The sequence below is a fragment of the Nannobrachium achirus genome, assembly GCF_963921795.1.
Source record: "Nannobrachium achirus genome assembly, chromosome: 10".
Taxonomy (NCBI): Eukaryota; Metazoa; Chordata; class Actinopteri; order Myctophiformes; family Myctophidae; genus Nannobrachium; species Nannobrachium achirus.
The window spans coordinates 5,298,499-5,325,926 of record NC_137819.1 but is presented as its reverse complement, the minus strand read 5'-3'; the positions used below and the strand labels follow the sequence as shown (position 1 = coordinate 5,325,926).

The 27,428-nt window shown below is 42.4% G+C and overlaps 1 protein-coding gene across 1 annotated transcript; it reads right to left on the bottom strand.

The window, feature by feature from the left end:
• Positions 1-23,931: 23,931 nt before the first annotated feature.
• LOC308292368 (E3 ubiquitin/ISG15 ligase TRIM25-like) lies at positions 23,932-27,428 on the bottom strand (the record flags this gene model as incomplete). The annotated part of the gene is made up of 2 exons (XM_080734681.1): positions 23,932-25,616; positions 27,179-27,428. 2 exons carry the CDS (start codon positions 27,426-27,428, stop codon positions 23,932-23,934), a joined length of 1,935 nt encoding a protein of 644 aa, XP_080590807.1.

Here is a 27,428-nt window from a genome sequence, read left to right as displayed (position 1 = left end):
CAAAAAGTAAGTCAGAATAAGTGTCTTTTATCCGAAAGAATGTGTAATCGTGTTGGTGGCGTGCAAATTTCGTGTCTTTTTCGCAATCATAAAGGGTTCAAAGTGTCGGAGAGACACGAAACCCATTCCATCGGATCAGGCATCCTTCAAATATGAAAAGTGTTTCCTGCGTAAAACAAACAGATTTTTTTAGATTTTTTTATTGATTTTAAGGACAAAAATCCGGGTTTCGGTGTCTTTTTCGCAATCGTAAAGGGTTCAAAGTGTCGGAGAGACACGAAACCCATTCCATCAGATCGGGCATGCTTCAAATATGAAACGTGTGTCCTGCCTGAAACAAAACATATTTTTTTGATTTTTTTATTCATTTTAAGGACAAAGGGCCTGTTTTGACGCCTAAAACGACCCTTTTCCTTGACCTTTCGAGTTAGGAGTGCCGTGTACACAGGATCTACAGAGCTGGCTGGAGCATGGAGCAGCCTGGTGGAGTCTGGTGCAGTCATCTAACTACCCCCCTTCCCTGGTCTATACTCCTATTGGGCAGGACTGGGCTGGACTTAGGTTTGCTGGAGTCTATTGGGCTCTGGTAGGCTGTATTGGGCTCTGGTGGGCCGTGTTGTGCTGTGATGGGCTCTGTTGGGCTACACGAGACAGTACAGTACTAAAGCCTGAACATGTTCATGTAAAACTATTGGCTGTGTACACAAAGTCATGTAAAACTATTGCCCGTATATACAGGGGTTAATTATTATAATTGAATTTAAGGACACAACTGTTCAAGTGTGGAGAGCTACAGAGCTGGCGAGAGCCTAGTGCAGTGTTCCAGACGGATCCAGCCTCATATACTCCCCTTATAAGTCAGTGGTTCAACTATGGGACCCCTAGAGGGGTCTCCATACTCCCCTTATAAGTCAGTGGTTCAACTATGGGACCCCTAGAGGGGTCTCCAAATGATCTTGGGTGGTCCCAAATGTTTAGCTTAATGTGAAACATTGTTTTTCCACTCAACAGTATACAGAGGCTATCTGCACATTTCTAAAGAGACAATTTAAGGACTTTTTAATACTTTTAAAATGATAAATTAAATATTAGGGGCAGAAATTGTGAAAATATCAGATCTACATGCTCACGCCGCCCTGCGTTGTGAGGTGTTGTGAGCATGTAGATCTGCTATTTTCACAAGGCCGTGTTTTACAAAATGTAACGCCTCAACTCTTTGTCCAAACAGTGAGGCATTGTGAGCTTGAAGATTAGCTATTTTCGCCATCTGTTGGAACCAAGTCAAATAAATGCAAGGCCTACAATTCTCTGTCTGTCTGTCTGTCTGTCTGTCTGTCTGTCTGTCTGTCTGTCTATCTATCTGGCAATATCCTCAGGGTGTCCAGTCAAAACACCACAAAACTGACATTCAAGGAGTAGTTCACCCCCAAAATGACTTATTTTTTCAATGTATTACTCACGCCATGGAGACTTGAGTTCAATAGAAAAAAAGTCACTTTGGGGGTGAACTACTCCTTTAATGAAATGTTTTTCTTCTCTTCACCCACACCAAATGATCACCACTCTGTTTTGTTACACACGTGTGGTTCTAAAGATGAAAGAAAAATGCAGGGCATTCACAATCCGGCTAATTAAACAACAAACAAATTGGAATTATCAGAAATATTAGTTAGTCGCACGCATACTGTACCAACAAAACACAGTAAGTCCAAATGGAAAACAAATACACTTGCACTGATCTGAAACATTCTCTCCCAGTGAACTTGACTGACCAGGGAACAAAGACAGACTGGTGCCACTCATCAAGCAGAAGCCACTGATCAAAAGAAGGCACTAATTGACCACACCTGGCTTGGTGGCCTGAGTGGTGTAGTATAGTGTGTTGACAGCAAGGCTTATGCAGGCCAACCTACTCTGTCCCTGGCATGTGCGAGGTGCTTGTAGATCTGTGAGGTGCTTGTAGATCTGCTGTATTGGGTTTTTTAACTAGTTTGAAGTGTTGGTGCCATGCTGTGACAGCTTGAAGCAGGGATGGCTCCCCACAAACCCAATTGTGATGAAAAATATTTATGAAATAAATAAATGAAATGAAAGTGTCCTAATCGGGAGATAAGCCCTGGGGGTCCCTGGAGGGGTGGAGGTTGTGGATTGGCAGGCAAGGAGTGTGTGTGCAAAGTTTGGCATTGAGTAATATGCTGGCTGTGTACACATGTTCACAGCGGCGTCAGTTCAGGAAAGGCTAAGGTATGGCAACATGACTGGTGTCTTGCAAGACACCAATCATGTTGCCATACCTTAGCAACAGGCACGATGAAAAGTACATTTAATTATTTCCCCCCTGTAGCCAAGGTATGGATAAGCCCACAGTGTCCCTCTGAGGGTCCCCCGACCTCACTTTGAGAACCACCACGGACCACTTGATAAGCCCACAGTGTCCCTCTGAGGGTTTATGTAAAACTACTGGTCGTGGACACCACCTAGGGCCTGTGTACATATGGCTCTCTGCTGCCCCCCATTAAGAAACTATAGACGGCACAGACCGTGTACACGAAGGGCAGGAGCAAGTGGTCAAGTCCCATAGAATCTATGGGAAATGTACGAAGTCGTGTACAAAGTCACCGGTTGGTCCACGAGCCATAGTTTTTTCCATTGTAGCTCCCTACAGTGTACACGACTTTGATTATTACCCTTATTATTATTATTATTATTATTAAAGACCCGAAAAACTAATCTCTGATCAATAAAACTTTCCCCCACCCTCAAAATGTTTCTAAATGAACTTATGGGATCCTAAACCTTTAGAGGCTGACTTTAATGCATGCATCAACACAGTGGTGTAAAGTAACTAAGTAGATTTACTTAAATGTTTAGGTACAGTATTGTACTTTACTTGAGTATTTCCAATTTCCAATACTTACAATAAAATAAAAAGTTCATATATGATGCCCTGTTAGGGGAACTACACCAACAGAGCCCATATATGGCAAAGACCGGTGGCCAAGACCGGTCTCCAAGACAGATGGCACGGCCTCGCCCAGTAAGGGGTCCTATAGACGGGTTTCTTGTTTACAAACATTGAGACTAAATGCACAGCTGACTGTATCATGTAATCAATTCCGTCCAATCCCCAAACCTGTTGTTTTGGGGAGCGCTGGTTTCATTGGCTAATTTTGGTACCGACCCTGCGCACGCATCTAGTTTTATCAGTGTAACGTGGACCAGAAACCCGTCTATAGAGCCTTCTGGCTTACCAAGAGATTTCTTCACCAAGGTTTTTGTAAAGGTGTCTTGTAATACATCGCACAAAGAGAGAGAGAGAGAGAGAGACATACAGACAGACAGACAGACAGACAGACAGACAGACAGACAGACAGACAGACAGAGACAGACAAAGAGAGACAGACAAAGAGAGAGAGAGAGAGAGAGAGAGAGACAGACAGACAGACAGACAGACAGACAGACAGACAGACAGACAGACAGACAGACAGACAGACAGTGTGGTCACATGGTTTACAATAAACTGCTGTGGAGACCTGGCCTGCCTCCAGACCATACCCCACCCACTATGAGTCAACTGCTCCAGGCTCACACAATGAATGTCATAACTGTATGTAATAAGTTACACATGACATCAGACCATTGATATGGGCTAGTCCCAGTTGGGCGGTGTCCCAGTTGGGCGAACAGACTGTAAAGCAAGCGATCTTCATCCCATTCATGCGTTTATCGTGCGCTTGAGGCCTGGGCATAAATATAACGATTGCATTCACCACGGCTTCGTAACTCGCGCGGCGCTTGCAATGTCGTGGACAATAATTACAGTCTGTTCGCCCAACTGGGACACCGCCCAACTGGGATTTTCCCCATTGATATGTATTCAACCAAGGTCGGTCATTGTTATTAATTCAAGCTATGACACTGGCAGCGTCGGTTGGCAGTGTCACAGCTTGTACACTGAAAACTGCACATGGTGCATGTGAGGGCAAACCTTTGGTTAAGCTGGCCCTCTATGTTCTGCTCTGCAGTGGTGTAAAGTAACTAAGTACATTTACCTAAGTACTGTATTTAAGTACAGTTTTGAGGTATTTATACTTTACTTGAGGGTTTTCAGTTTTCAGTATTTTTACTTCTACTCCACTACATCTCAGAGGCAAATATTGTACTTTTACTCCGCTAAACTCATTTGAAAACGTTAGTTATAACGAAAGTGTAACAGTCCATGTTTATAACTTGTGTTTTAGCAGTGACCTATGGAGTGGTGCATATCAGATATGGTACAGTGTAAGTTAATAGGCTCATTTATATGGCCTTGAAGTGGATTGTTTTACGCAATCCATCCTTTTATTGCACAGTACAGTTGAAACACATTTCAGTTTCGATTTTAAGTTGTGAACGCATGCAACCTTACTTATTGTTAAGTAGTCTGGCATGTATTTCATGTGTGAAACATGTGTTTCAAGTTTCAATTCGATTGTACAATGTGTGGCCCTTTGCCCACTCTATCGAAGTCAGTATTGCCCTCTGGAAATAAATGCTGCCCACCCCTGCCATAGGCCATAGGGTGTTGTTACCTCTCATGATGCACTGCATTGCTACAAAACCTGTATATCCAGTCGTTTTGGGCATAAACAAGAAGTTGAAGGGTAGCTGTTGGTCTGATAATGATGTATTATGTGCATGTTTACATCGTGTATATATTACATTATTTCCGACCATTTTTACATTCACCCATTCACACACACATTCATACACCGGTGACGGTGAAAACAATGCATGGCACCTACCTGCTCACCGGGAGCAACTCGGGGTTCAATGTCTTGCCCAAGGACACTTCTACATGTAGACAGGAGGAGCTGGGATTTAAGCCACCGACCCATGGGTCATTGGCCAACCTGCCCTGCCTCGTAAACCAGACTCTCAATCTTCGAGCAGAAGATGGGAGGAGTCAAGTTTACTAGGCTAAACATGCTCTACCTCCTGAGCAACAGTCTCCCCCAGTTGACCTGTATGTATCCATACAATGGCTGTGTCACACTCAGGGACGTGCTGGCCATTGGGAAAAGCGGGACAACTCCCGAACGGCCGGTTCATTCCCGTCCGGTCCAGGCCTGCCATTAGGAAAAAAATAAACTGTTTGCACAAAAGTAAAAAATCAAACTATTTGCACAAAAGTAAAAAATCAAACTGTTTGCACAAAAGTAGTGAAAACAGCAGATCTACAAGCACACAACGCCTCGCGGTGCGAGGCGTTGTGTGCTTGTAGATCGGCTGTTTTCACTAGTTTAAATCATTTTTAAAATGATAAGTACAAAACAAACGGTTTTGGACATACAAGGTTTCCATCCGACAACGACAAAATATAACTCATGTAATTGGCCCACTCACTGGCTTGTCACTTGTCATGATCTGAAATGACAAATCTTTGAGTAGCAGCAGCGCTATAGAGAGAGATCTCTCTCTATAGCGCGCAATGAGGTCCTCTCCAACTCTTTTTCCCGGGCTGAATCAGGGGCCCAGCACGTCCCTGCACTACTAAAGGTTCACATCTCTGTTTATGAGGACATGTGATGCCTGTGTGTGTGTGTGTGTGTGTGCGTGCGTGCGTGCGTGCGTGCGTGCGCGCATGTGTGCACATGTGTGCACATATGTGTTTGTGTGTGTGTGTGTGTGTGTGTGTGTGTGTGTGTGTAAAGCGTCTTGCAACTGAACTGCCTGACCTATTAAACCATGTATATGTTGTAAACACAAAGAGTTATGAGCTAACGCTTCATCACTGAGCAAGATGACAAATATATGCAGAGCATAAATTCACATATCAAAAACCCTCTTAAAACCCATTCCCTACCCTTTGCTGACTCATGGAAATGTTCAGCTCCCCCTCACAAAAACAACAATCTGCCAACTCTGTAAATAGAACATAAAGTATCACTAAATAAAATATATCCCCAAATGATGAATTATAAAAGCATCACCATTTGCTGGAAATTACATCTACATCTGTAAAAATAAAACATAAAAAATTAAGATCTGGTGGAGGTGCCATGGCATTGGTCCGAAATGTCATTGTTCCTATCCTAATATTCAGAATCTGGTGATGTTAACCTGGTGAAAAATGCCTAAACCTAAACCTAACCCTAACCTCAGTAAAACTATGCCTAAACCTAACCCAAACCCTAACCATAACTCAATTCTGACTAATGAGATTTCTGCCTTATTGGCAGTCCCCCTGGTGGTAAAGAGGATGACTTAATGAGAAAGAGATGGCGATGAGTGGAGGATGTGAAGGGTCAGGGGCGTCAATTGGGTATGGCAAGGGTATACAGCTGCCATACCCTGGGTCCAGGGAGGAAAATAAAAGTTACTTTTAAATATAAATCCGTGAATGTCTCTTTGTCTATCTGTGCTGGTTATTATGTTGTTAAATTACAGTAAAATAACTACACATGCTAAATTTTACAAAATGGTCACTTTAACAAGGTATTATTGCGACCGTAGGTCGCATTTACTACCAAAACCTCCACGGGCTGTCTGTCAGTCAGTCAGTCCGTCAGTCAGTCACACTTTTGCGACCGTAGGTCGCATTTACTACCAAAACCTCCACGGGCTGTCTGTCAGTCAGTCAGTCCGTCAGTCAGTCACACTTTTGCCCTGCTCATATCTCCACAACCGTTGCCCCCATCCATGCCAGATTTTGCACACACACTCCTTGACTGCCAAACTACAACCTCCAAGGACCCCCGGAGCCCCAGGGACCCCCAGGTCCCTGGGGGACCCCCAGATGTAAAAAATGACCATATGTGCTCACACGTCACACGTCACACTTTTTCCCTGCTTATATCTCCGCACCCGTTGACCCGATCCATGCCAGATTTTACACACACACTCCTTGCCTGCCAAACTACAACCTCCAAGGACCCCCGGAGCCCCAGGGACCCCCAGGTCCCTGGGGGACCCCCAGATGTAAAAAATGACCAAATGTGCAAAAATGACCAAATGACCACCCCAACGGGGCTGCTCACGGGGAATTCCCGGGGACCACCGACTCCTGCTGCTCCAGAACGGATGCAAAAGTGGTGGCGCCCCCAGTGGAGGACCCCCTGCCACTGCAGCGCACATAAAATGCCGTAACTCGGGCTAGGAGCGTCCGAGAGAGCCGGGGCCGGTACCTATTCGTCCGCCAAGGCAACGCGGAGACCCCACCCCTCATTTCTCACATGGCCCTATTCTAGCGCCACCTTCAGGCCGATTTTTAAAACACATTTTGGGACACTGCTCCTACAGTTTTTGCCCTAAAATCACGAATATCACTACACAGCATGTCTACACTCATGTCATCAACATGGATCAGGAAGATTTTGGAAAAACACATTTTTGCCCTATTTGTGGAGATAAGCCACCTACGGTCGCTTATCTCCCGATTAGGGAGTCTTACTGGTAATTATATTCTCCACAGGTGCAATGCAGTATTGTTAATTGTGGCACGTTTACTGCACTTGAACAACCGTTCCAGGCTGCCATATCCAGCCCAAGAAACCGTAGAAACGGGGGGAAAAAATTAAATGTGCTTCTTAAAATAAATGTCTGTTGCTAATGTATGGCAATGACTGGTGTCTTGCATGCGCGCGAAGAATATTGCCATACCTTAGCTTTTTCTGAACTGACGCCCCTGTGAAGGCTTAACCACGAGATGCTGGCACAAATCTAGTGAAACGAAACTTAAACATCTAAGAGTCAGAAACAGAAAGTACATTCAAAACGACCTTTACAAACACAGTGGAAAGGTGAGTAGCCTATCAGCAGTTATATTATTCTGTAACAGTAGAGTGACAATAATAATACTACTTATTATTCTGTAACAGTAGAGTGAGAATAATAATAATACACTGGTCATAAGAGTGAAACAGTCTGCATTCCTTTGTCTTCATATAAAGGCAGATCTATCAAACATATACATTTCCGAATGTCTGTCTGAGTGAGTGTCTGTCTGTCTGTCTGTCTGTCTGTCTGTCTGTCTGTCTGTCTGTCTGTCTGTCTGTCTGTCTGTCTGTCTGTCTGTCTGTCTGTCTGTCTGTCTGTCTGAGTGAGTGAGTGAGTGAGTGAGTGAGTGAGTGAGTGAGTGAGTGTCTGTCTGTCTGTCTGTCTGTCTGTCTGTCTGTCTGTCTGTCTGTCTGTCTGTCTGTCTGTCTGTCTGTCTGTCTGTCTGTCTGTCTGTCTGTCTGTCTGTCTGTCTGTCTGTCTGTCTGTCTGTCTGTCTGTCTGTCAGTCACAGCGTTTCTCCTCAGTGGCTGGAGCAATTGATCTGAAATCGCATCACCATTAGCATATGAACACACCTGACATAACTGTGAAGCCTGTTTGTCACTTTCACAAATCATATGCTGTATATTAGCATTTTTATGGTGTATCTATATCTATTCTGCATCTAGAATGAGGCCTATCTATTCTGCATCTAGCATGAGGCAACATGTTTAACCAGCTGTGTGTGTGTGTGTGTGTGTGTGTGTGTGTGTGTGTGTGTGTGTGTGTGTGTGTGTGTGTGTGTGTGTGTGTGTGTGTGTGTGTGTGTGTGCGTGCGTGCGTGCGCGTGCGGGTTGTCTGGCCCTGTTACAGATGTTCATGCAAATCATGCATACCTCTATAGCCATTAAACAAAACGGGTATTTCTTACATTGATGCTCCTACATATTATCATGCAAGCACCAGTTAAAGTTACTTTCCATCCCAGTGCACATCCCATAACCCACACACTGCACATCATTTCGGAGCTCATATCTTTGAACGGGTAAGGGCTAGTTGTTATAATGATACCATCTCTCTCTCTCTCTCTCTCTCTCTCTCCTTCTCTCTCCCTCCCCCTCCCTCTCCCTCTCTCTCTCTCTCTCTCTCTCTCTCTCTCTCTCTCTCTCTCTCTCTCTCGCTCTCATCTAGATACGTTTGGAGGAAGCAGTGCACACAAGCTCTACAAAACACTCATTCAACAGGATCTTTACAAACACAGTGGAAAGGTGAGTAGCATATCAGCAGTTATATGGAGTTATTCTGTAAGAGTAGAGTGAAACTAAAAGTTTGCTTTGAATGAGATGAGTATACTGTATTCCCTCTTCTGCTGCGATGATGGCTGAGGCATTGTTGCGTGCAGATAGGATACTAGCAGCAGCCCTACTGAAGCCTACATGCTGCTCACTTGTAAACCTGGCCGTTATGCAAGAAGCCATTTGGGGTTACCATTTACTTGGCTCAAGAATCAAGGGGTCTCTAGCCTGAGCCTTTATAAAACCATACCATAAAACTGTGTGATTAAAAACAGTTGACACAACTGACCTCACATTAATAAGATTTACAGTTGAAAACAAAAGTATAGGCTATTTGTTGTCTTGATACATTGTAATTGAATGCAATTATAAAGAGTCACTTTTTAGTAATTAGTGGTTATTATTAAATGTGGATCTTTTATTGCTCATCAAATCAATGTATTTCTGTAGGCCTACTTTTAGCTTTTTAATGGATCCTAATAACGCCATAGCTATTAAAACGTGATAAAAGTATCAAACTCCCCAAATCCACCAGAATACTGGAATATATATATATATATATATATAAATATAAATATATATATATATATATATATATATATATATATATAAGAATATATATATATATATATAGAAAACAGAATGCCAGACAAATAAAACATAGTATGTGCGGAAAATATATTATATATAAGTCATAAAACAATGCAAAACAAATGGTATTTGCAATAGAGCTGGGATCGGGCCCATTTTTTCTGTCCGTTCCGAACCCGTGTCCGACCGTTTTCTGTCCGACCCGAGTCGATGTCCGAGCATTTATCATGAAAAAGCGTCCGACCCGAGGCCCGAACCTTATGTTTTCAATGCTTTTTCGCCTCGTTTCTTTTTCTTTGAGGAAGCCACTGATTTACACTCACTAGCAAACATGTTATAATGTGCAGTGAGTGCATGCAGTGTGCCTGCTTGTTACCCTTAATAATATTAAGCCACATTGTGGCATGTGAAAGTGATTTAGATAATTACATACTGTAAGTAGGCTACGTTGATTATTCAATAATATGATGTGCACTGCGCGTCTGGAGACTCTGGTCTGACTGCAGTCAGTGACTCGCTGCAGTCACACACTTAAAATCCTCTTTTACAAACTGTTAATAAAGTATTCACACACAAACCTTTTCCACAGTTCAATCAATATCAAAATGTATTCAGTCTTACCAGCATAGACGAATCTGACATCTGCTTTTAATATCCAGCGTCCACAAACTGCAGTCCACAACAGCGGCCTTGGCCGTCTTTCTTAATCAAAAACTATTATTATAACCATTATGGTTTACGGGTTTACCGTTTTAGGCTTAGGCTACATTCAACATCGGCCTTTTTAATTATGTCCAATTGTCCATAATGTCCATGAACGAACGCAGCGGCATGGATGAAATTGACTAGTTGTATGTAGCAGCTTACAAATCGAACTATTTACATTAATACAACCATTATGGTTTACATGTTGTTATGGAGGAAAAGGATAGAATCCACCGTGGACGGGTTCAGCGCTGTTCTTCTCTCTTCGACGACTCTTCCAGCTGTACTAAAGTTGCGTTCGCTTAGCCTGATAAATCAGTCCGCACCCCCTGTTGGTGGGTGGTGTGTAGTGTGGACTGACCCCGGAGATTATTTATTTTATTTCAGCTCGCCCGAAGAGCGGGCGAATTGAATGGGCCAATCATGGCTGTAGACTTTGGGCACGTGGTAGGCTGGTCCGGTCCCAGCCCCCCCCCAGCCCCCTCCCTTCAGAGCTCTTCTGCCCACGTGAGTCGCTAGTGGACTCTGATTGGTCCGTGAAAACTGTCATGGCGGAGTCAGTCTCGACTCAAATTATTTTAATAAACTATACAATAGTGCCGTTTCATTACGTTTTAATACCATTTTGCACTAACGTAAACATGCAATCATATAATATGTTATAAGAAATAACGTATTTTAGCAATGTCACGCCACGTCACCGTCGGGGGCTCTAAGTGTGTGTGTGTGTGTGTGTGTGTGTGTGTGTGTGTGTGTGTGTGTGTGTGTGTGTGTGTGTGTGTGTGCGTGCGTGCGTGCGTGCGTGCGTGCGTGTGTGACGTCAATAGGCTTTAGCCCGCCCCCGCTGAAGTAGAATCTCCTTCTGAAGGATCAGACTCTTTCCCAAAACGAAGTGAAACGTAGTGTGTGAAAAGTCTGACGCTTGCAGTCAGGCTAGCGTTCGCTCACATGTGCATGGTTGTCAAGACAACGCACTGAGCGTAGTCACGTGCACCAGAAAGACAAGGAAATGGCACACACAGAGACGATAGTTGTATCGTTTTACACTTTATTTTCTATAAATCAAAATTATGTCCGACCCGAATCGACGTCCGACAATTAATTGTGAAAATGCGTCCGACCCGGGCCCGAGCCCGTCGGGCTTGTCGGGTCCCGTCGGATTTCGGTCGGGTATCCCAGCTCTAATTTGCAATAGAAAGTATAAGGAAAGGTAAGGATAGGCTTTGTAACCACCTATTAGTGGCTTTTCAGTGCCGTTTTAAAGGATGTTTCTTTAGCCAAATCTGGGTTGGATGTGATTTGTGGAGCGGTCTCAGGAGTTGTGAACATCCTTGACATTTTGGCAGTATTCTGTCAGGTATAGTGTATCTTGAATTGAACACCAGGCCCACTGCAAGATGTTGTACTCTGTCAGCTATCGTGAGCCACCCCACACTTGGAAAGTGATTAGCGTTAAGGTGAGCCCAAGATGGAAGGTTAAGCAGAAGCCTAATTAGTTTGTTTTGGGCTGTTTGGAGCCTTATTTTTTGTATAATAACATACATGGACTCCATATATGAATGAGTGCTCTTGCTAGAGTCTTCAATGTATTTTTACCGACCAGCGGGGCAATCCTCCGTAAAAAAAAAAGTTTGTTGGTTGATTTCTTTAATTACCTTAGTAGTAATTTTTTCACTGGAAAGATTAGCCTCGAGGATGCAACCCAAGTATTTAATATTTTCTTGTTATTACTTTGTCACCCACTTTGATTGTGAAGTTATCGACCTTGCTGAGGTTAGGAATTGACCCAAAGAGGATGGATTCGGTTTTACCCCGGTGTATTGATAGTTTGCAAGGTACAGATCGTATCTAGTTCAGAGCTGTGGGCCTTTTCAACCTGCAGTGTCCCTGTCTGAGACAAGGAGAGCCGAGTGAATGAGAAAGAGATGGCGATGAGTGGAGGATGTGAAGGGTTAACCACTACAAACATGCCAACACAAATCTAGTGAAACGAAACTTAAACATCTAACAGTCAGAAAGTAGTTTGGAGGAAGCAGTGCACACACGCTCTACAAAACACTCATTCAACACTTAACAAACACAGTGGAAAGGTAATAGTAGCCTATCAGAAGATATAAGGCGTTATTATTCTGTAGCCTAACAGCTGAGTGAAAATAATACTACACTGACTGAACAGAGTGAATCACTCTGGATTCTTATTCAGATCTCAGCTTTTACCGCACTTGATGTTTTGGCAATATTGTAATTTTGTTATATTCATGCCAATAAAGCTATTTGAATTGACATTGAATTGAATTAATGATACCAACCCTCTCCGAAATACAGAAGGATTTAAACGTAAAAAATACCTTTTAGGCAGGGTGTTTAACTGTACTTACATCCTTTGTTAGCCTTCTGGTTGGTCCCTGACTGACCAACCAGCAGGCTCTATCTGCCTTGTCCCGCCCTGGTTCCGCCTTTTTTATGTTGAATTTGTAATTTGAACATAATTTATGGAGAAATAAAAACATATAAAAACATGCTGATTCACTATGCTGCCACTGAGCAGCTCCATTTGACTGAAACCAAGTTTGAAATTAGAATTGAGCACACAGAATAACAATACGAAGCAACTGAATTAACATGATAGTGGATGGAGTGTCCCACTGAATGTCCCTCCAAGACACAGTCAGCAACCAATGGGTGTGAAGAGGGGCAGGACAACGGGCGGGACTTGACAAAGGGTGAATTGTATTGACTATACTGTACTTGTACTGTTCTCCATTTTTGTCTAATAAAACAATCAATTAATCCTCTCCATCCATCCCTCCCTCCCTCTCCCCCCCCCCCTCTCTCTCTCTAGTAAGACAATAGCCCCAGACAGAGATGAGTGGAGATTCAAAGGCAAATAAAGGAGGTGAAGGTATGTATCTGAAAAGGGAGACAACTGTATTTAAATGTTTACAGTGTGTTTGTTTTCAAGTGAGGAGAAAGTCTCCCATGAAATGTAATTATGTAATTGGAAGAGAGTTAGTCATTAAATCATTTTTATAATGTGTTAATCGTATCACTTAACTCCATCAGCTTCCGTAAAAAATGACGACGTACTTCGGATCGTGCTGGTTGGGAGGACTGGAGCTGGAAAGAGCGCCACTGGAAACACCATCATGGGTTGTGAAGCTTTTGTATCAGAGATTTCACTTGTATCTGTGACAGAGAGCTGTAAGAAGGCCAGTTGTGTATTGAATGGTACACAGGTCTGTGTTGTTGACACACCAGGATTGTTTGACACCAGATGCAGTGAAGATGAAACCCTTGAAAAGATCAGTGATTGTATTAGTTTAGCTGCTCCTGGTCCTGATGCCTTCCTGCTTGCGGTCAAACTAGACAGATTCACAGACGAGGAGCAGAAATCTGTAGAGATTATTCAGAAAGTCTTTGGCCAAAAGTCCAATGAATACACCATGGTTCTCCTCACTAATGGTGACAAGCTGAAAGGCAAACCGGTTGAAGACATTTTGAGAAATTGTCCAAAACTACAAGAATTAATCAGCAAATGTAAGGGTGGCTATCATGTCTTCAACAACGAAAACAAGGATCCTTCTCAGGTCGTTGAGTTGCTGGAGAAAATCAACCAGATGGTGTTAGAGAACGGAGGAAGCCACTTCACCAATGAGATGTTCCAAGAAGCAGCCAGGAAGATAGAGGAAGAGAAAGAGAGAGAGCGTAGAGAGATGGAAGAAAAGAGACGTGCAGAGAGAGAAGAGTTGAGAGAAGAACTGAGAGAAGAACTGAGAGAAGAGATGAGAGAGGAAGTGAGAGAGGAAGTGAGAAAAGAGTTGAGAGAAGAAGTGAGAGAAGAGATGAGAGAAGGAGTGAAAGAAGAGGTGAGAGAAGAAGTGAGAGAAGATATGAAAAAGGAAAACAATAGAGTCAAAGTCTTTTTTGTATTAGGTACTACTGGTGTTACAGCGACAGCTGGCGGTATCATCGGAATTGCCGGAGCTGCCGGAGCGGCTGGTGAAATAGGAGCTTTGGCTGGATCTGTAGGAGGCCCAATTGGTGCAATAGCCGGGGCCGTTGTGGGGTTGGGGATTGGAGGAGCGGTTCTCCTGTACAAACACTACACGAATAAAAACAAAACCTTGTCAGAAACCTCAGAGGAAAAAGAACCATTGATCACAAATGATGAACAATCCACATCAGAATGAGCAGCAATTTATGTAATATTTGTTTGGAAAGGTGCATTCTACGGCTTAATTGGTTAAATTCAAAATGTAGCCAATTAATTATCATAATGATGTGTTCCTCAGGCACCAAGGCTGCTGAGAGAGGAGCAGGGTGGTGGTGGTGGTGGTAATAGACTAGAGGAGTTTTGTTAGTAAACTGTAAATCATTTGTGTTTATTATATTTAGGCAGTGGTGTAAAGCAGGGGTCTTCAACGTTTTCAGGCCAAGGACCCCTTAGTTGTGAGAGAGATGAAGCAGGGACCCCCACAACCTTTTCATAGATTCCTAATTATAGTTCCATCGTTTGACAGCAGAATTATCAGTATATTTTGGATTCATGTTAATGTGGGTTTTCAGATCCTTAACCACTTAAACCGTCATTACTTAATAAAGTTGATCTTTCACTCTGTACTTAAGTCTGCACTTTTTCCCCTCCGAAGCACTTTGCCAAAAATAGCCAATCTACAAGTATTCCTTGTGAAAAAGGAGAAAAAAAAGTTTCTATCACTCAAAGATTTGGAGGACCCCCTGTAGTAACTCTGAGGACCGGATCCCCTGTTGAAGACCCCTGGTGTAAAGTAACTAAGTACATGTACTCAAGTACAATTCTGAGGTATACTTTTTATTATTATTACAAAATACTTTGATAATAGCCGATTTTCAAAAGATGTTTGTACATTTTAAAACCTGACATGAGACTTTCTACTTTTGGTACTTTAAAGGGATATTCCACTTTCAAAAAAACTTTTGGTCATGTTATCGTCTAATCAGGCTTTTATGAACACCATAAACAGTTTTTAATTTGCTTGATTCAATATTTAGATATTTGATGTATATGTTATCAGGCCCTCCAGGTCCAGGGCCTCTCCCCATACACACCCACTGTAACTTCAAACTCCATTTTAGCCATGATGGATTCATTAAAAACACCCATTATTTTTTTCCGGTGACTCGTAATACCCTCCTAATACGTGAGCAGGCTGTGTTTTTTCAATAACTTTTTTCATTCATTTTTAATAATTCTTTGGGAAAATGGAAAAAATGTAATACAATAAAGAATTATTAAAAATAAATGAAAAACGTTATTGAAAAAACACGGCCTGCTCACGTATTAAGAGGGTAGTATGAGTCACCAGAAAAAAATAATGGGTGTTTTTAATGAATCTATCATGGTTAAAATGAAGTTTGAAGTTACAATGGGTGTGTGTGGGCCCTGGGCCTGGAGGGCCTGGTAACATTTACATCAAATATCTAAATATTGAATCAAGCAAATTAAAAACTGTTCAGGGTGTTCATAAAAGCCTGATTAGATGATAAATGACCAGAAGTTTTTTTGAAAGTGGAATATCCCTTTAAGTACATTTTGATGCCAATACTTTTGTACTTTTACTGAGGTAATTTTTTAATTCCTGACTTTTACTAGAAACAGTGTTTCTGGTACTTTTACTTAGAGTAGTTCACCACTTTTCAACCTGTCTTCATATAATAGGTCCTCACTAATGTTCATAATAAAATAGCACAATTTTTTTCTATTCAGTCTGGGTCTCATAGGAGAGCTGTCAAATCCTTCTACCGGTGACATCATCGTTTGACAAAAATAATTTAAATAATATTTTTGAAAAAGAATATTTAGATTTTTATTATCACAAGAACAATGGCTTCCACTTTAACATTGCAACTTTTTCAGGAATAGAAAGCCTGCAGTTTCTATTAGCTTGCATTTCCCATTGATGATGTCACCGGTAGAAGGATTTGACCCACCCACAGCTCTCCTATGAGACCCAAACTGAGTAGAAAAAAATTGTGATATTTTATCATGAACATTAGTGAGGACCTATTATATGAAGATAGGTTGAAAAGTGGTGGAGTGCCCCTTTAAGTAAAACATGAGGGTAATTTTCCCACCACTGTATTTAGGGTGTCATTTGGTGAAGATTTTTTTTTTTTTTGCATTTTGATTCATGTGTGGATGACCTTTTTATCACTGATACATTGGGGGCTCATCCTTTCGTAAAATGTGATAGTTTGGGGGTAGGATCTCCTATTAGTTTTAAATACAACTCTGAGAGTGTTGTACTGATATCATGAACCATCCAGACATCTCAGGTCATCGTAAGGTCTGCTCTCTGTTCTTAAAACCACAAATAAACCTGGAGTAGCAGCATTTATTGTATCCATACATTTTTACTTATTTTGTTTTACACATTCTATTGTCATGTTATACTTAGTTTTACAATTGTTTTACAATTGTGTTTCTTTTGCTTTAACTACAAGTATATTTTGTTGCCAACACCTTTGTACTTTTACTCAAATCAAGCTTTACTTACAGGATTTATAATTGTAACAGTATTTTATGTTGTGGTATTGCTACTTTTACTTAATAAAAAAATAAAAACAAATCTGAGTACTTCGTCCACCAATATTGATAAATAAATATGTGTTGGAATATAAATAAATGTGTTGGAAACTGGAATGATTCCTTCGATACTGGTTGTTGTTGCAGTGACTGAACCAACAGCACACTCCCTGTTCAACAGCATTCAACCATTGCATTCGAATACCAGTAATGTTGTCGGTATGAAGGTCGCCGGGAAACGGGGGGTGCGCTTGGAAATGTGCACCGGGTGGGGCAGCGGTGCGCTTTTTCAGTCTGAAATCTGAAGGCAAACTTTCTGAAAAGCAGCAGTTGCTGCTCTCTTAATCTTGAACATTCCAAGACAAATTCAGTCATGGCCCTCTATGGTGATAGTCTCAATCTCACAGTATCACAAATGTTAATGCTAGAAACAACACACATGTAGCCTGCCCTACAGTAGGAGACACAATCACAGTATGCCTTCTTCAGTATCAACATTAAAGGACAACTTTAGTTTTTTACAACAAGGGTTCATATTTTAGAATATAAAAGATGAGTGTTAAAATTATTTCATTTACTTCTTTCTATTGTTTTAGAGATTCTTATTTCAGTGGTTGGGGGCATGTGTACAAGTGGCTAAATATGTCATTTTGCACAGAATAACAACAACAACGCAACCTTTCATGGTTGGATGTGACTTATGGGGGCTAGAAGTGTTACTGTAAATAGCAATAAAGAAACTGCTGGCTTATTGTGTCTAAAAATACATATTTAGCCACTTGTACGCATGCCCCCATGCGTACGCATGCCCCACAATTTAGCACGGTAAACGCGATAAAACAATAGAACGAAGCAAATGAAAACATTTTAACCCTCACTTTTTCTTTTTTCTTTCTTTTACTAATTAATCTAAAATATGAACCCGTGTTGTAAAAAAACAAAGTTGTCCTTTAATTAATATTCATGTTATAATTTACCCTAGTTTATAAACATACAATGACATGATACGTTTCTTCATTCAACAGGTTTCGGAGAAAATAAGAGATGAGATCCTTGATTGGTAAAAGGTTTAGTGAAATGGATTAAATTACCTTTCAATAGCAACGTTCCGTTAGCAACTGCTGCTTTTCAGAACGTTTACCTTCAGAGTTCAGACTGAAAAGGCACACTTTTTTCCCCGGCGACCTTCATTCCGGCGGCAGATCTACAAGTTCTGCTGCCGTCTACACACACACACACACACACACACACACACACACTCTACATAACTATAGCTGTAGTCCCAGATTTTCCAGAAGTTGGCATCGCTGTTTCAGTTAATTTTTCCATACCTGAGATTCCACATCCATCAGCATAAATTGGCGTATGCTGTGTCGTTTGATGGTGCCTTGATACATTTGCTACTAAATTGCTACAAACCTGTATATCCAGTCATTTTGGGCATAAACAAGAAGTTGAAGGGTAGATGATAATGTGCATCTGATAATGATGTACCGTGCATGTTCAAATCCTGTATAAATTATTATTATTATTTTCTTTACATTTAGGAAAAGAATAAGCAATTTAAAATCAAGATGCCCCTATACCCTGTTGACCTGTATCCATCATGGCTGTGTTACTACGAAAGGTTCACATCTCTGTTTATGGGGAGATGCTGTCCCCCTGTGGACAAAAGGAGTAACAGCAGGCCCATGTAGCCTTTCATGAAGTGAAAGGCAACTACCTGACCTATACATTTTAACCCATTTTTAAGAGGGAAACAGTTTGTTATGAATGCTTCATCACTGAGCAAGACAACAAATAGGCCTATGTCTTTTTCAACTGTAAATCTTACCAATGTGAAAGTAAATCAACTTTATTGTGTGAATGTCCTTTGGCCAAGAGATCATGGTGCCTAATCTACAACAACTAAGGGTCATGTAGGCTACTGTACTGCATGATTGGTAAACTAGTTGGCAGGACCCAAAGCAGGCATTGACACTAAGGCTTGCCCACCTCCCCCCGGCAGGTAAATACAACTTTAGGGCAGGTGTAGTTTGCTTTCAGGTTACCCGACCGGACAAGTGCTCATTTGAGAGGGGATGCAACCGTCTATAAACACAACACCAGATCTCTGTCTAAACACCTGAAGATGGCCAGACTGCTCCGTGTTCTGATCTGTGGGATGTAAAATAATACCACTGTGCTGGTTTCACTGTTGCTATACTAAAAATATAAAATAAGTGTGAACTGTGAACCCATAGACATATTCAATCATAGTACTGTAGGTATTTGGATTTGAGGTATGACATTTTTTATCTCACAGCCCCAGAGAGAAAGAAATAAGTGTTAAATTGTGCTGTAATTAAACATGTACCTATCATTTTATAAAGGATGATTTACTTTACGGGGAAAGTAGGCATGAGCTTTGGGCAAGACCTGGGCAAGTACCTCTGAGACCTTAGTGTCCACCCCTGCCCAAAGGTATAACCCATAGCGCTTATGTTGACTAAACATCCCATGGGGAACTGATTCCAATTTACAATTTTACAATTTAGACACATAGCAGATGCTCTTAAGCAAGAGCGATTCAATCTGTACATTGAAGCTGTACATTGAAGCCACACACACACACACACACACACACACACACACACACACACACACACACACACACACACACACACACACACACACACACACACACACACACACACACACACACACACACACACACACACACACACACACACAGGATTGCCAGGTTAACAATTAGCCTACATTTTAGCGTGCTATAGTTTGATTAACCTTCTATCTCTCTGGCACTGTCCTTAGTCACTGCAGTGAAAGGACATAATATAAAAAACTGCGTTGAAAGCTGTATGCTCAAGGAAACATACCGTGTTGCAAATTTAGCATGTGCTCAGTACCGGTTCAGTTCATGTGTAGGGCATACAAGCCAGTAAAATACACCATTGCTGTCATAATTTACCATAAGTTCTGTCAGATTCTCCTCTTGCCTTTGGACCCACTGGCGTACCTGCCTGTATGTTCAAAACTGGAAGTCTTTTTCTCTCTCTTTCTATTTGTATTATATTGTGTTTTACTGTGACTAGCCCTTACCCGTTCAAAGATATGAGCTCCGAAATGATGTGCAGTGTCTGGGTTATGGGATGTGGGATGAGGGATGGAAAGTAACTTTAACTGGTGCTTGCATGATAATATGTAGGAGCATCAATGTAAGAAATACCCGTTTTGTTTAATGGCTACAGAGATACTGTGGTCCCCCCTCCCCCCCCCGGCCGCCCGCCCGCCCGCCCACCCGCCTGCACACACACCCGCCTGCCTGCCTGCCTGCCTGCCTGCCTGCCTGCCTGCCTGCCTGCCTGCCTGCCTGCCTGCCTGCCTGCCTGCACACACACACACACACACACACACACACACACACACACACACACACACACACACACACACACACACACACACACACACACACACACACACACACACACACACACACACACACACACACACACACACACACACACACAGAGCTGGTTAAACATGTTGCCTCATGCTAGATGCAGAATAGATATGCCTCATGCTAGATGCAGAATAGATAGTAGATACACCATAAAATGCTAATATACGGCATATGATTTGTGAAAGTGACAAACGGGCTTCACAGTTATGTCAGGTGTGTTCATATGCTAATGGTGATGCGATTTCAGATCAATTGCTCCAGCCACTGAGGAGAAATGCTGTTTCAGACAGACACTCACTCACTCACTCACTCACTCACTCAGACATCTCGAAAATTATATGTTTGATATGGATCTCCCTTGGGTCTGAAATAAAGACTGGATTGAATACAAAATATACATTACCCAATTTAGCCCTATATTCATTTCGGCCATTTGAAAATAGCAGCTCTACAAACTCAATGCGTGGCAATGTGACACATTGTGATCTTGTAGATCTGCTATTTTCAAAATATATGCTCAATACATTTGAAAACTTGGGTCATTCTGCATAATGAGCAATTAGGATTTGTCCTATAACTACACGCCCAAAATAACGATGTCAGGTTGGAAGCAGATAACAAATCATACAAAATCTTCCCATTCGACAAAAAAAAAAAATATATATATATATATATGTAAGCAATTTACCCCGAGTGAGAGGACATTATGCTCTCATAATGTCCGCAGTGAGGGTGTTATCGGACGAGGCGCAGCCGAGTCCGATAACACCCTCACTCAGGACATTATGAGAGCATAATGTCCGACCCCGAGTGGTAAATAGCTTTTCTACCACTTTTTCCCGTATACATGAAAGAAAACACATAGTTGTAACTTGCAAGGATCTTAAGTTACAATCATTATTGCCTATAAAACTTCCGCGAGACAGCAGATAGTTCCACAAATAACATCTTCTACTCACCAACAGATGGCGCCAACTCCATACTAATCCATGCGTCTAGCTTACAGCTAAGCTAACGTCAGTTAGAAGTACCGTTCCGGCCGTAAATAGAGGCTGTTCGCTTCCAGAAAGGCATAGGTTCAGAGAAAAGGGGCTTTAAAGTTGGCGGATTGCATTGGATCCAAATAAATCGGCGACTATAGCATGCACGTTAGTAAACATAGGACCGTTGCCACCGTCATTTGTTGGTTGGGGGAAAGGTGTTCCGACTACCTCCTGAAGTCCCCGGATGTACACTGAGGCGCATTGATCTCGGACAAGTCCCCACACAACTTTGCGGCAGTTGTCCTCTCATAACCTCCGGAATTTAGCCAATCAGAATCCAGTATTTGAACACGTGACTCGAAAAAGTGGTAGAAATATATATATATATATATATCAGAGATTGCGACCGGAAATTGCCGGATTTGACCGATTTATAATGACAAAGACCGGAAAATATAAACCTCATCGGACATAAGGACCGATTGAAAATGACACGGCAGTTCACCGCAAATCTCTCTCTCTCTCTCTCTCTCTCTCTCTCTTTCTCAATGTCTCTCTCTCTCTCTCTCTCTCTCTCTCTCTCCCTCATCACTCTCTCTCACATGCACGTCTGGTTGCACAAACACACACGGGTTAAGTTACACTTTTTCCTGTTAATAATAACCTGTGTGAAATAAGCTGCATTGGGAGGTAAACGGGAGACACTTTATTGTGAAGGTAAGGAAATGATAGTTGTTGCTGGGTAGGCCTAGTTGTCGGTTTGTTATGTTGTCGCTATGCTCTCTATGAGCTGCCTTGGTTTTGGAATATGAGCGCGCAGTTTAAGTTATAGTACATGAATGGACAGTCAAAAATAAGTTGTATTATCAGAACTGTTTAGCCTAAACATTAATTTGCGAACGGGGCGCTGGGGGAGAGAGAAGACAGCAGTCCATTTCAGCGTCATTTTGCAATGCGCACTGTGAACCCATGGGAATTATTGAAGGCACGCAGGACAACTACAACCCATATAAAACAAACTTTATACACTCGATTGAAGTTCTTTATGAGGAGATGTTATGGAAACTGTACAAGATCACCACCAAAGCCTTTTCAACCTTCCCAAAGTTGCATAACAGAGATGCAGGATGATCGTGACCATACTAGTGAGTAGTCTATAATTGATTCCTTTCTGGCCAGATTAATCTATCAACCTATGAAACATTGCGCAGACCCCACTTTCAGACTATTTCTCATTATTCTGTACATTATTATGTGTTGGCCTGAAATATGATGCAGAACAGAAACAACTTGTTATGAAACCATGCAGTATCTGTGCAAACACACAGCCTGCGTGAGTAGTCCAATATAATTAATTTCCTTATGCAAGATGATCGATCATCATCAAAACATACAGCTTCGGAAGCTGTATGTTTTTTGTACAGCCTACTACTCCTTTACATTCAATTAGTTCAGTCCCAACTATACAGCAGGACTTAAACTGTTGTTATTGGCTATGTTTTTGCACCTGCTTGTCATCCATGCATTAAAATTATTATGTCCGGTATTTTTATCAGATGTCCGATAAATTTTAATCATGTCGGTCACGGTGACCGGCTGTTAAAAATCCTAGCGCAACCTCTGATATATATATATATATATATAGTATATATATATATATGATTCAGTGACAACGTTTAGGAACAACTCTACTTACTGTTTTAATTTTTTTTATTCTTTTGTAACAAAAAGTTTGCATTTTGCAAGATATGAGAATAACAATAAAATAATACAGAAACTATTCTGTACGCATGACATGAGAGACAAAACAAATATCAGATCTAGTTGAGGTCTCACACACAGATATAAAACACTAGATACCTCGTACGCCTCCGCAGTTCATTGGAGGCCGGACGAGGACAAGGGATCGCTGCTGCGAGCGCAGTTTTCCCGGTGAACCTGTGCGCAACGGTGGGGGCCGATGGGCAAGGAGGGTTGCGAGCTTATGAGAAACAACTCAAATAAGACATTAAAACCTGGCGAAAACAGTTGCGTGCATTAGCGCAAGATGGCGATGAAGGAAATCATTAAAAGTAACAAATTAAATTAACTTCTGAAAAGCCTACTAGGCTTTATGGCGAAAACAGTTGCGTGCATTAGCGCAAGATAGATGAGGATAAAGGAAATCATTAAATGGAAAACATTAACATTAACTTCTGAAAAGGCTTCTAAGCCTACACTAGCCTACAAGTAAAACTAGTGGAACCGCGATCTTGCCACACGTGAATAATTGTGGTTGTAAACAATAACCGACAATATAAGTCTAGTAGTGGGAACTGGGAAGAAGAGGTTATCATCATGGCCCCAAATAACTTTTACATATCTTGCAATTGGCGATGAGTCTCTTCCGAAATCGGCAAGAGTGCCTCTCAATACATAGGCCTAACCTCTTCATCATCGGCAATAGTGAGTGGTGTGTGTTCCCCACACTCCCGCGCCCCCACCGTTACGCTCAGGTTCACCTGGAAAACTGTGGTCGCATCGCTGCCTGGCCAGTCACAGTGCGACTTTTCCTGGGATGTGTTGACGCACGCGGAAGCGATGCAGATTCCATCAGCTCTGCGACGCACATGCCCCAGAGCCGATGGAGGCATCTACCTTTCCACGTCTATGCTCACACAACTCAACAGTGGTTCCACTTCCTTCAGATCCTAGATGAAATCCAGCATGGAGGTTGTGTGTGAAGGTGGTGTGTACTGTGTGGAGGAGGGTCATGGTGTCTGCAGCCACACTGTAGAAGGACAGAATACCTGCACTGTGGTCCAGGTACACCCCTACCCTGGAGGACACGCGGCCACACTGCACCGACGTGAACCAATAACCTTGCGTGGTACAATATAAAGCCCATGTTTTAGGGTTTGAGGTTGAACATTCAACCTCAAACCCTGTTCTGCTAATATCTTTATATGACACTCCTATAATAGCAATGCGTCCAGACCACTCTACCTCCCAGTAACAGCGTCCAGACATACCCTCTCTACTGAGAACCTGAGGACCCCAAGTGAATCTCTCTGCGTGATAAGGATATGATTGATCTTCATCCATCAGTGTTGCCTTTCTGTTCCCGTCAGAGAGAGACAGGCGTTGATGAGCTGTGTTTGGATCCAGTGTGATTGGACGTGAATATTCCAAGAACTCAGCTCTGATGTTGGGTTCTGGTAGTGTTGACAGTAATGCCTGGGCCTTGTTAACTCCTTTGCCCTTCGGCCTCTTCCCCCTATGAACTTTCCTCACTCTGTTCACCGTCTCTAAGACGGCTGTCCCTTCCTCTGTAAGAATGCCCTCTACTTTGTCTCTCATCTTGGACACGGCTGGTGATGTTGACAGTAATGCCTGGGCCTTGTTAATGTTTTTTCTCTTCTTCCAGGCCCTTCTAGATTCCACCACTCTGTTCACCGTCTCTAAGACAGCTGTCCCTTCCTCTGTAAGAATGCCCTCTACTTTGTCTCTCATCTTGGACACGGCTAGTGATGTTGACAGTAATGCCTGGGCCTGGGCCTTAATGTTTTTTCTCTTCTCCCTTTTAGATTCCCCCACTCTGTTCACCGTCTCTAAGACGGCTGTCCCTTCCTCTGTAAGAATGCCCTCTAGTTTGTCTCTCATCTTGGACACGGCCACAGTCGCATCTTCAAAGTATCTCCTCGAGTCACTGGCATCGCTGCTGACTGGGTGTAAAGATTCACTGATCATTGAGATGGAGGAGTTGAAAAGCTGTAGAAAATGGATGTGATCCTCTGTTTGTGAGAGCTGCTCCAGTTCAGCATGTCTCCTCCTCAGTTCGGTGACCTCCTGCTCCACACGGCTCTTTGGTTCTTCAAGACAACTAACTTGACGTTCCTGCCGGTCTCTGATCTTCTCTCTCTCCTCAGACCATCTTCTCTCCATGGAAAAGATGAGCTCAGTAAAGATGCCGTCAATGTCCTTCACTGTTTTGTCAGCACAGAGGTTGACGGACTCCAACTCCTGGAGAAGCACCTTCAGGTCTATCTCTCTCCCCTGGATTCTCTGCTGGATGTTCTTCTGAATCGTATCGAGCTGTTTCTGTCTCTTAGAGGCTTTGACCAGCTTGTGTTTCTTGAAGGCAGGGGACTGATGGTGAGGCTGGAGGTGAGCGTCACAGTAAGAGACCAGACACTGAAGACAAGTCTTCACAGCCTTCAGTCTCCTCCCAGTGCAGACGTCACAGGCCACGTCTCTACGTCCAGCGTAGCAGTGATCAGGAGGAGCGGCTTGGAGTCCTGTTGATAGATTAATCAAGCATATGCGTTTATCAAATCTGATGTCTGTACCCTCATAACCTATAGGAGCCAGCAGGTCGCTGATGACCGATTGCTATTGTTTTTATTACCGTCTTATCTGCCTTACTTCGGATCTGTGTCAGACTGTGTGTCTAACAGACTGCCACAGTGTTTGTTCTGAATATTGTGCGAAAGTGAGGTCGCAACGACTCTGGTTGCCTAAGAGCCATGAACATAATGCAAGCATACATGTGTATGGTAAACATGACAGTACAATAACTTTAATGGAATTAAGGACCTTAAAAAGGATGAATGATTATTCTCACAGAACTGAGACCTGCTGCTTACATTATAGAAGGTAAGAAGTTTTGGCCAAACTGTTATTTATTTCAGTGTGCTTACTTTGAGTGTAAGATTGGATATTTTAAAGACAGTTTTAGTTGCAGGCCAAGCTGAATCGCATGACACACAAATCTTTTGTTCTTCTGGCCAGCACTGACAACAAAGCCAATTGTCACCTCCTGGCCAACCACATGCCTACAATAAACAGACTGTCACTACTATAAACTACCTGAAACTACAGGGGCCATTTCGAACACAATGGAACAGAAAGAGTTTCAGGTTGAGGAGAGAATGCAAGCCTCAAGAAGTTTACTAAATCGGTCTTGCAGCTATGCAAACACGATACAAAATTACTTTAAACCTGTTTTCAAGCTGGTAGCAGGAAAGGTCGACCTAAAACAAAGTCGACCTCATTCGCTCGACCGCGCGTTTCCCAACGGGTCTGTGGCCTTAAGCTAGATGCAGAATAGACCAAAATAAAATCTTTGCTTCTGGGGGTCCGTGGCCAAATACATTCTGTTTGAGAAACAATGATAGCAACATACGTTTTTTTTATTTATTTTTTATTTATTTTTCCAGAAAACTGTTAGGATTTAGAAGACATTTGTAGAATGTGCCTATCAGTGGTTAAGGATTCCCAAAATGTGTTTTGGCCGCGAACCCCCATCTCAAAATATTTTGTTCCACGGATGGACCCCTATCTCAAAATATTTTGTTCCAGGGACCCCCAGAAGCAAAGATTAGATTTCGATCTATTCTGCATCTAGCTTAAGGCCACAGACTTGTTGGGAAACGAGTTTGGGTCGAGTTTGTTTTAGGTTGACCTTTCCTGTATTCTTCAAGCTTATCATCTGAGATGTCCTCAAGCAGTCAATTAAGATACCTCGATACATTTTGTGTATGTTTACATGGCTGTAGTTGGACACAGCATAACATTCAAGCAGCACAGAAGGTGCTCACTCTGGGCTTTTGATTTGACACAGTGGTCTGTTATTGAGCACAGTGCTCATTAACCAGGATTCAGCGATTGACCAATCAGAATCAAGCATTCAAACAAGTCGTGTAATAGCTAGTCGTGATGATGAATATATAGGACCTTTGTTGGTAGTATCCTTTTTAGACATTTTAGATGCATATGACTTTACTTATGCCGTTTGCATTTCTGTCAAATTAAATGTTTAATCAATCAATTAAAACAGACGGTGAGCCGCAGATCTCACCTGTCTTCTTCATGCACTCCACCACCTCGGCCAGCATGGTGTTTTTCTTCAGAACGGGCCTGGGGACGAAGACGTGTCTGCACTGTGGACAGCTGTAGCGCCCCCTCTGGTCGTCCTGGTCCCAGTATCCCTCGATGCACCTCCTGCAGTAGCTGTGTCCACAGGGAACGGTCACCGGCTCCTTCAGGACGTCCAGACACACAGAACAACACAGCTGCTCCTCGTCCAGTTGAGCTCCCTGCTGCGCCAT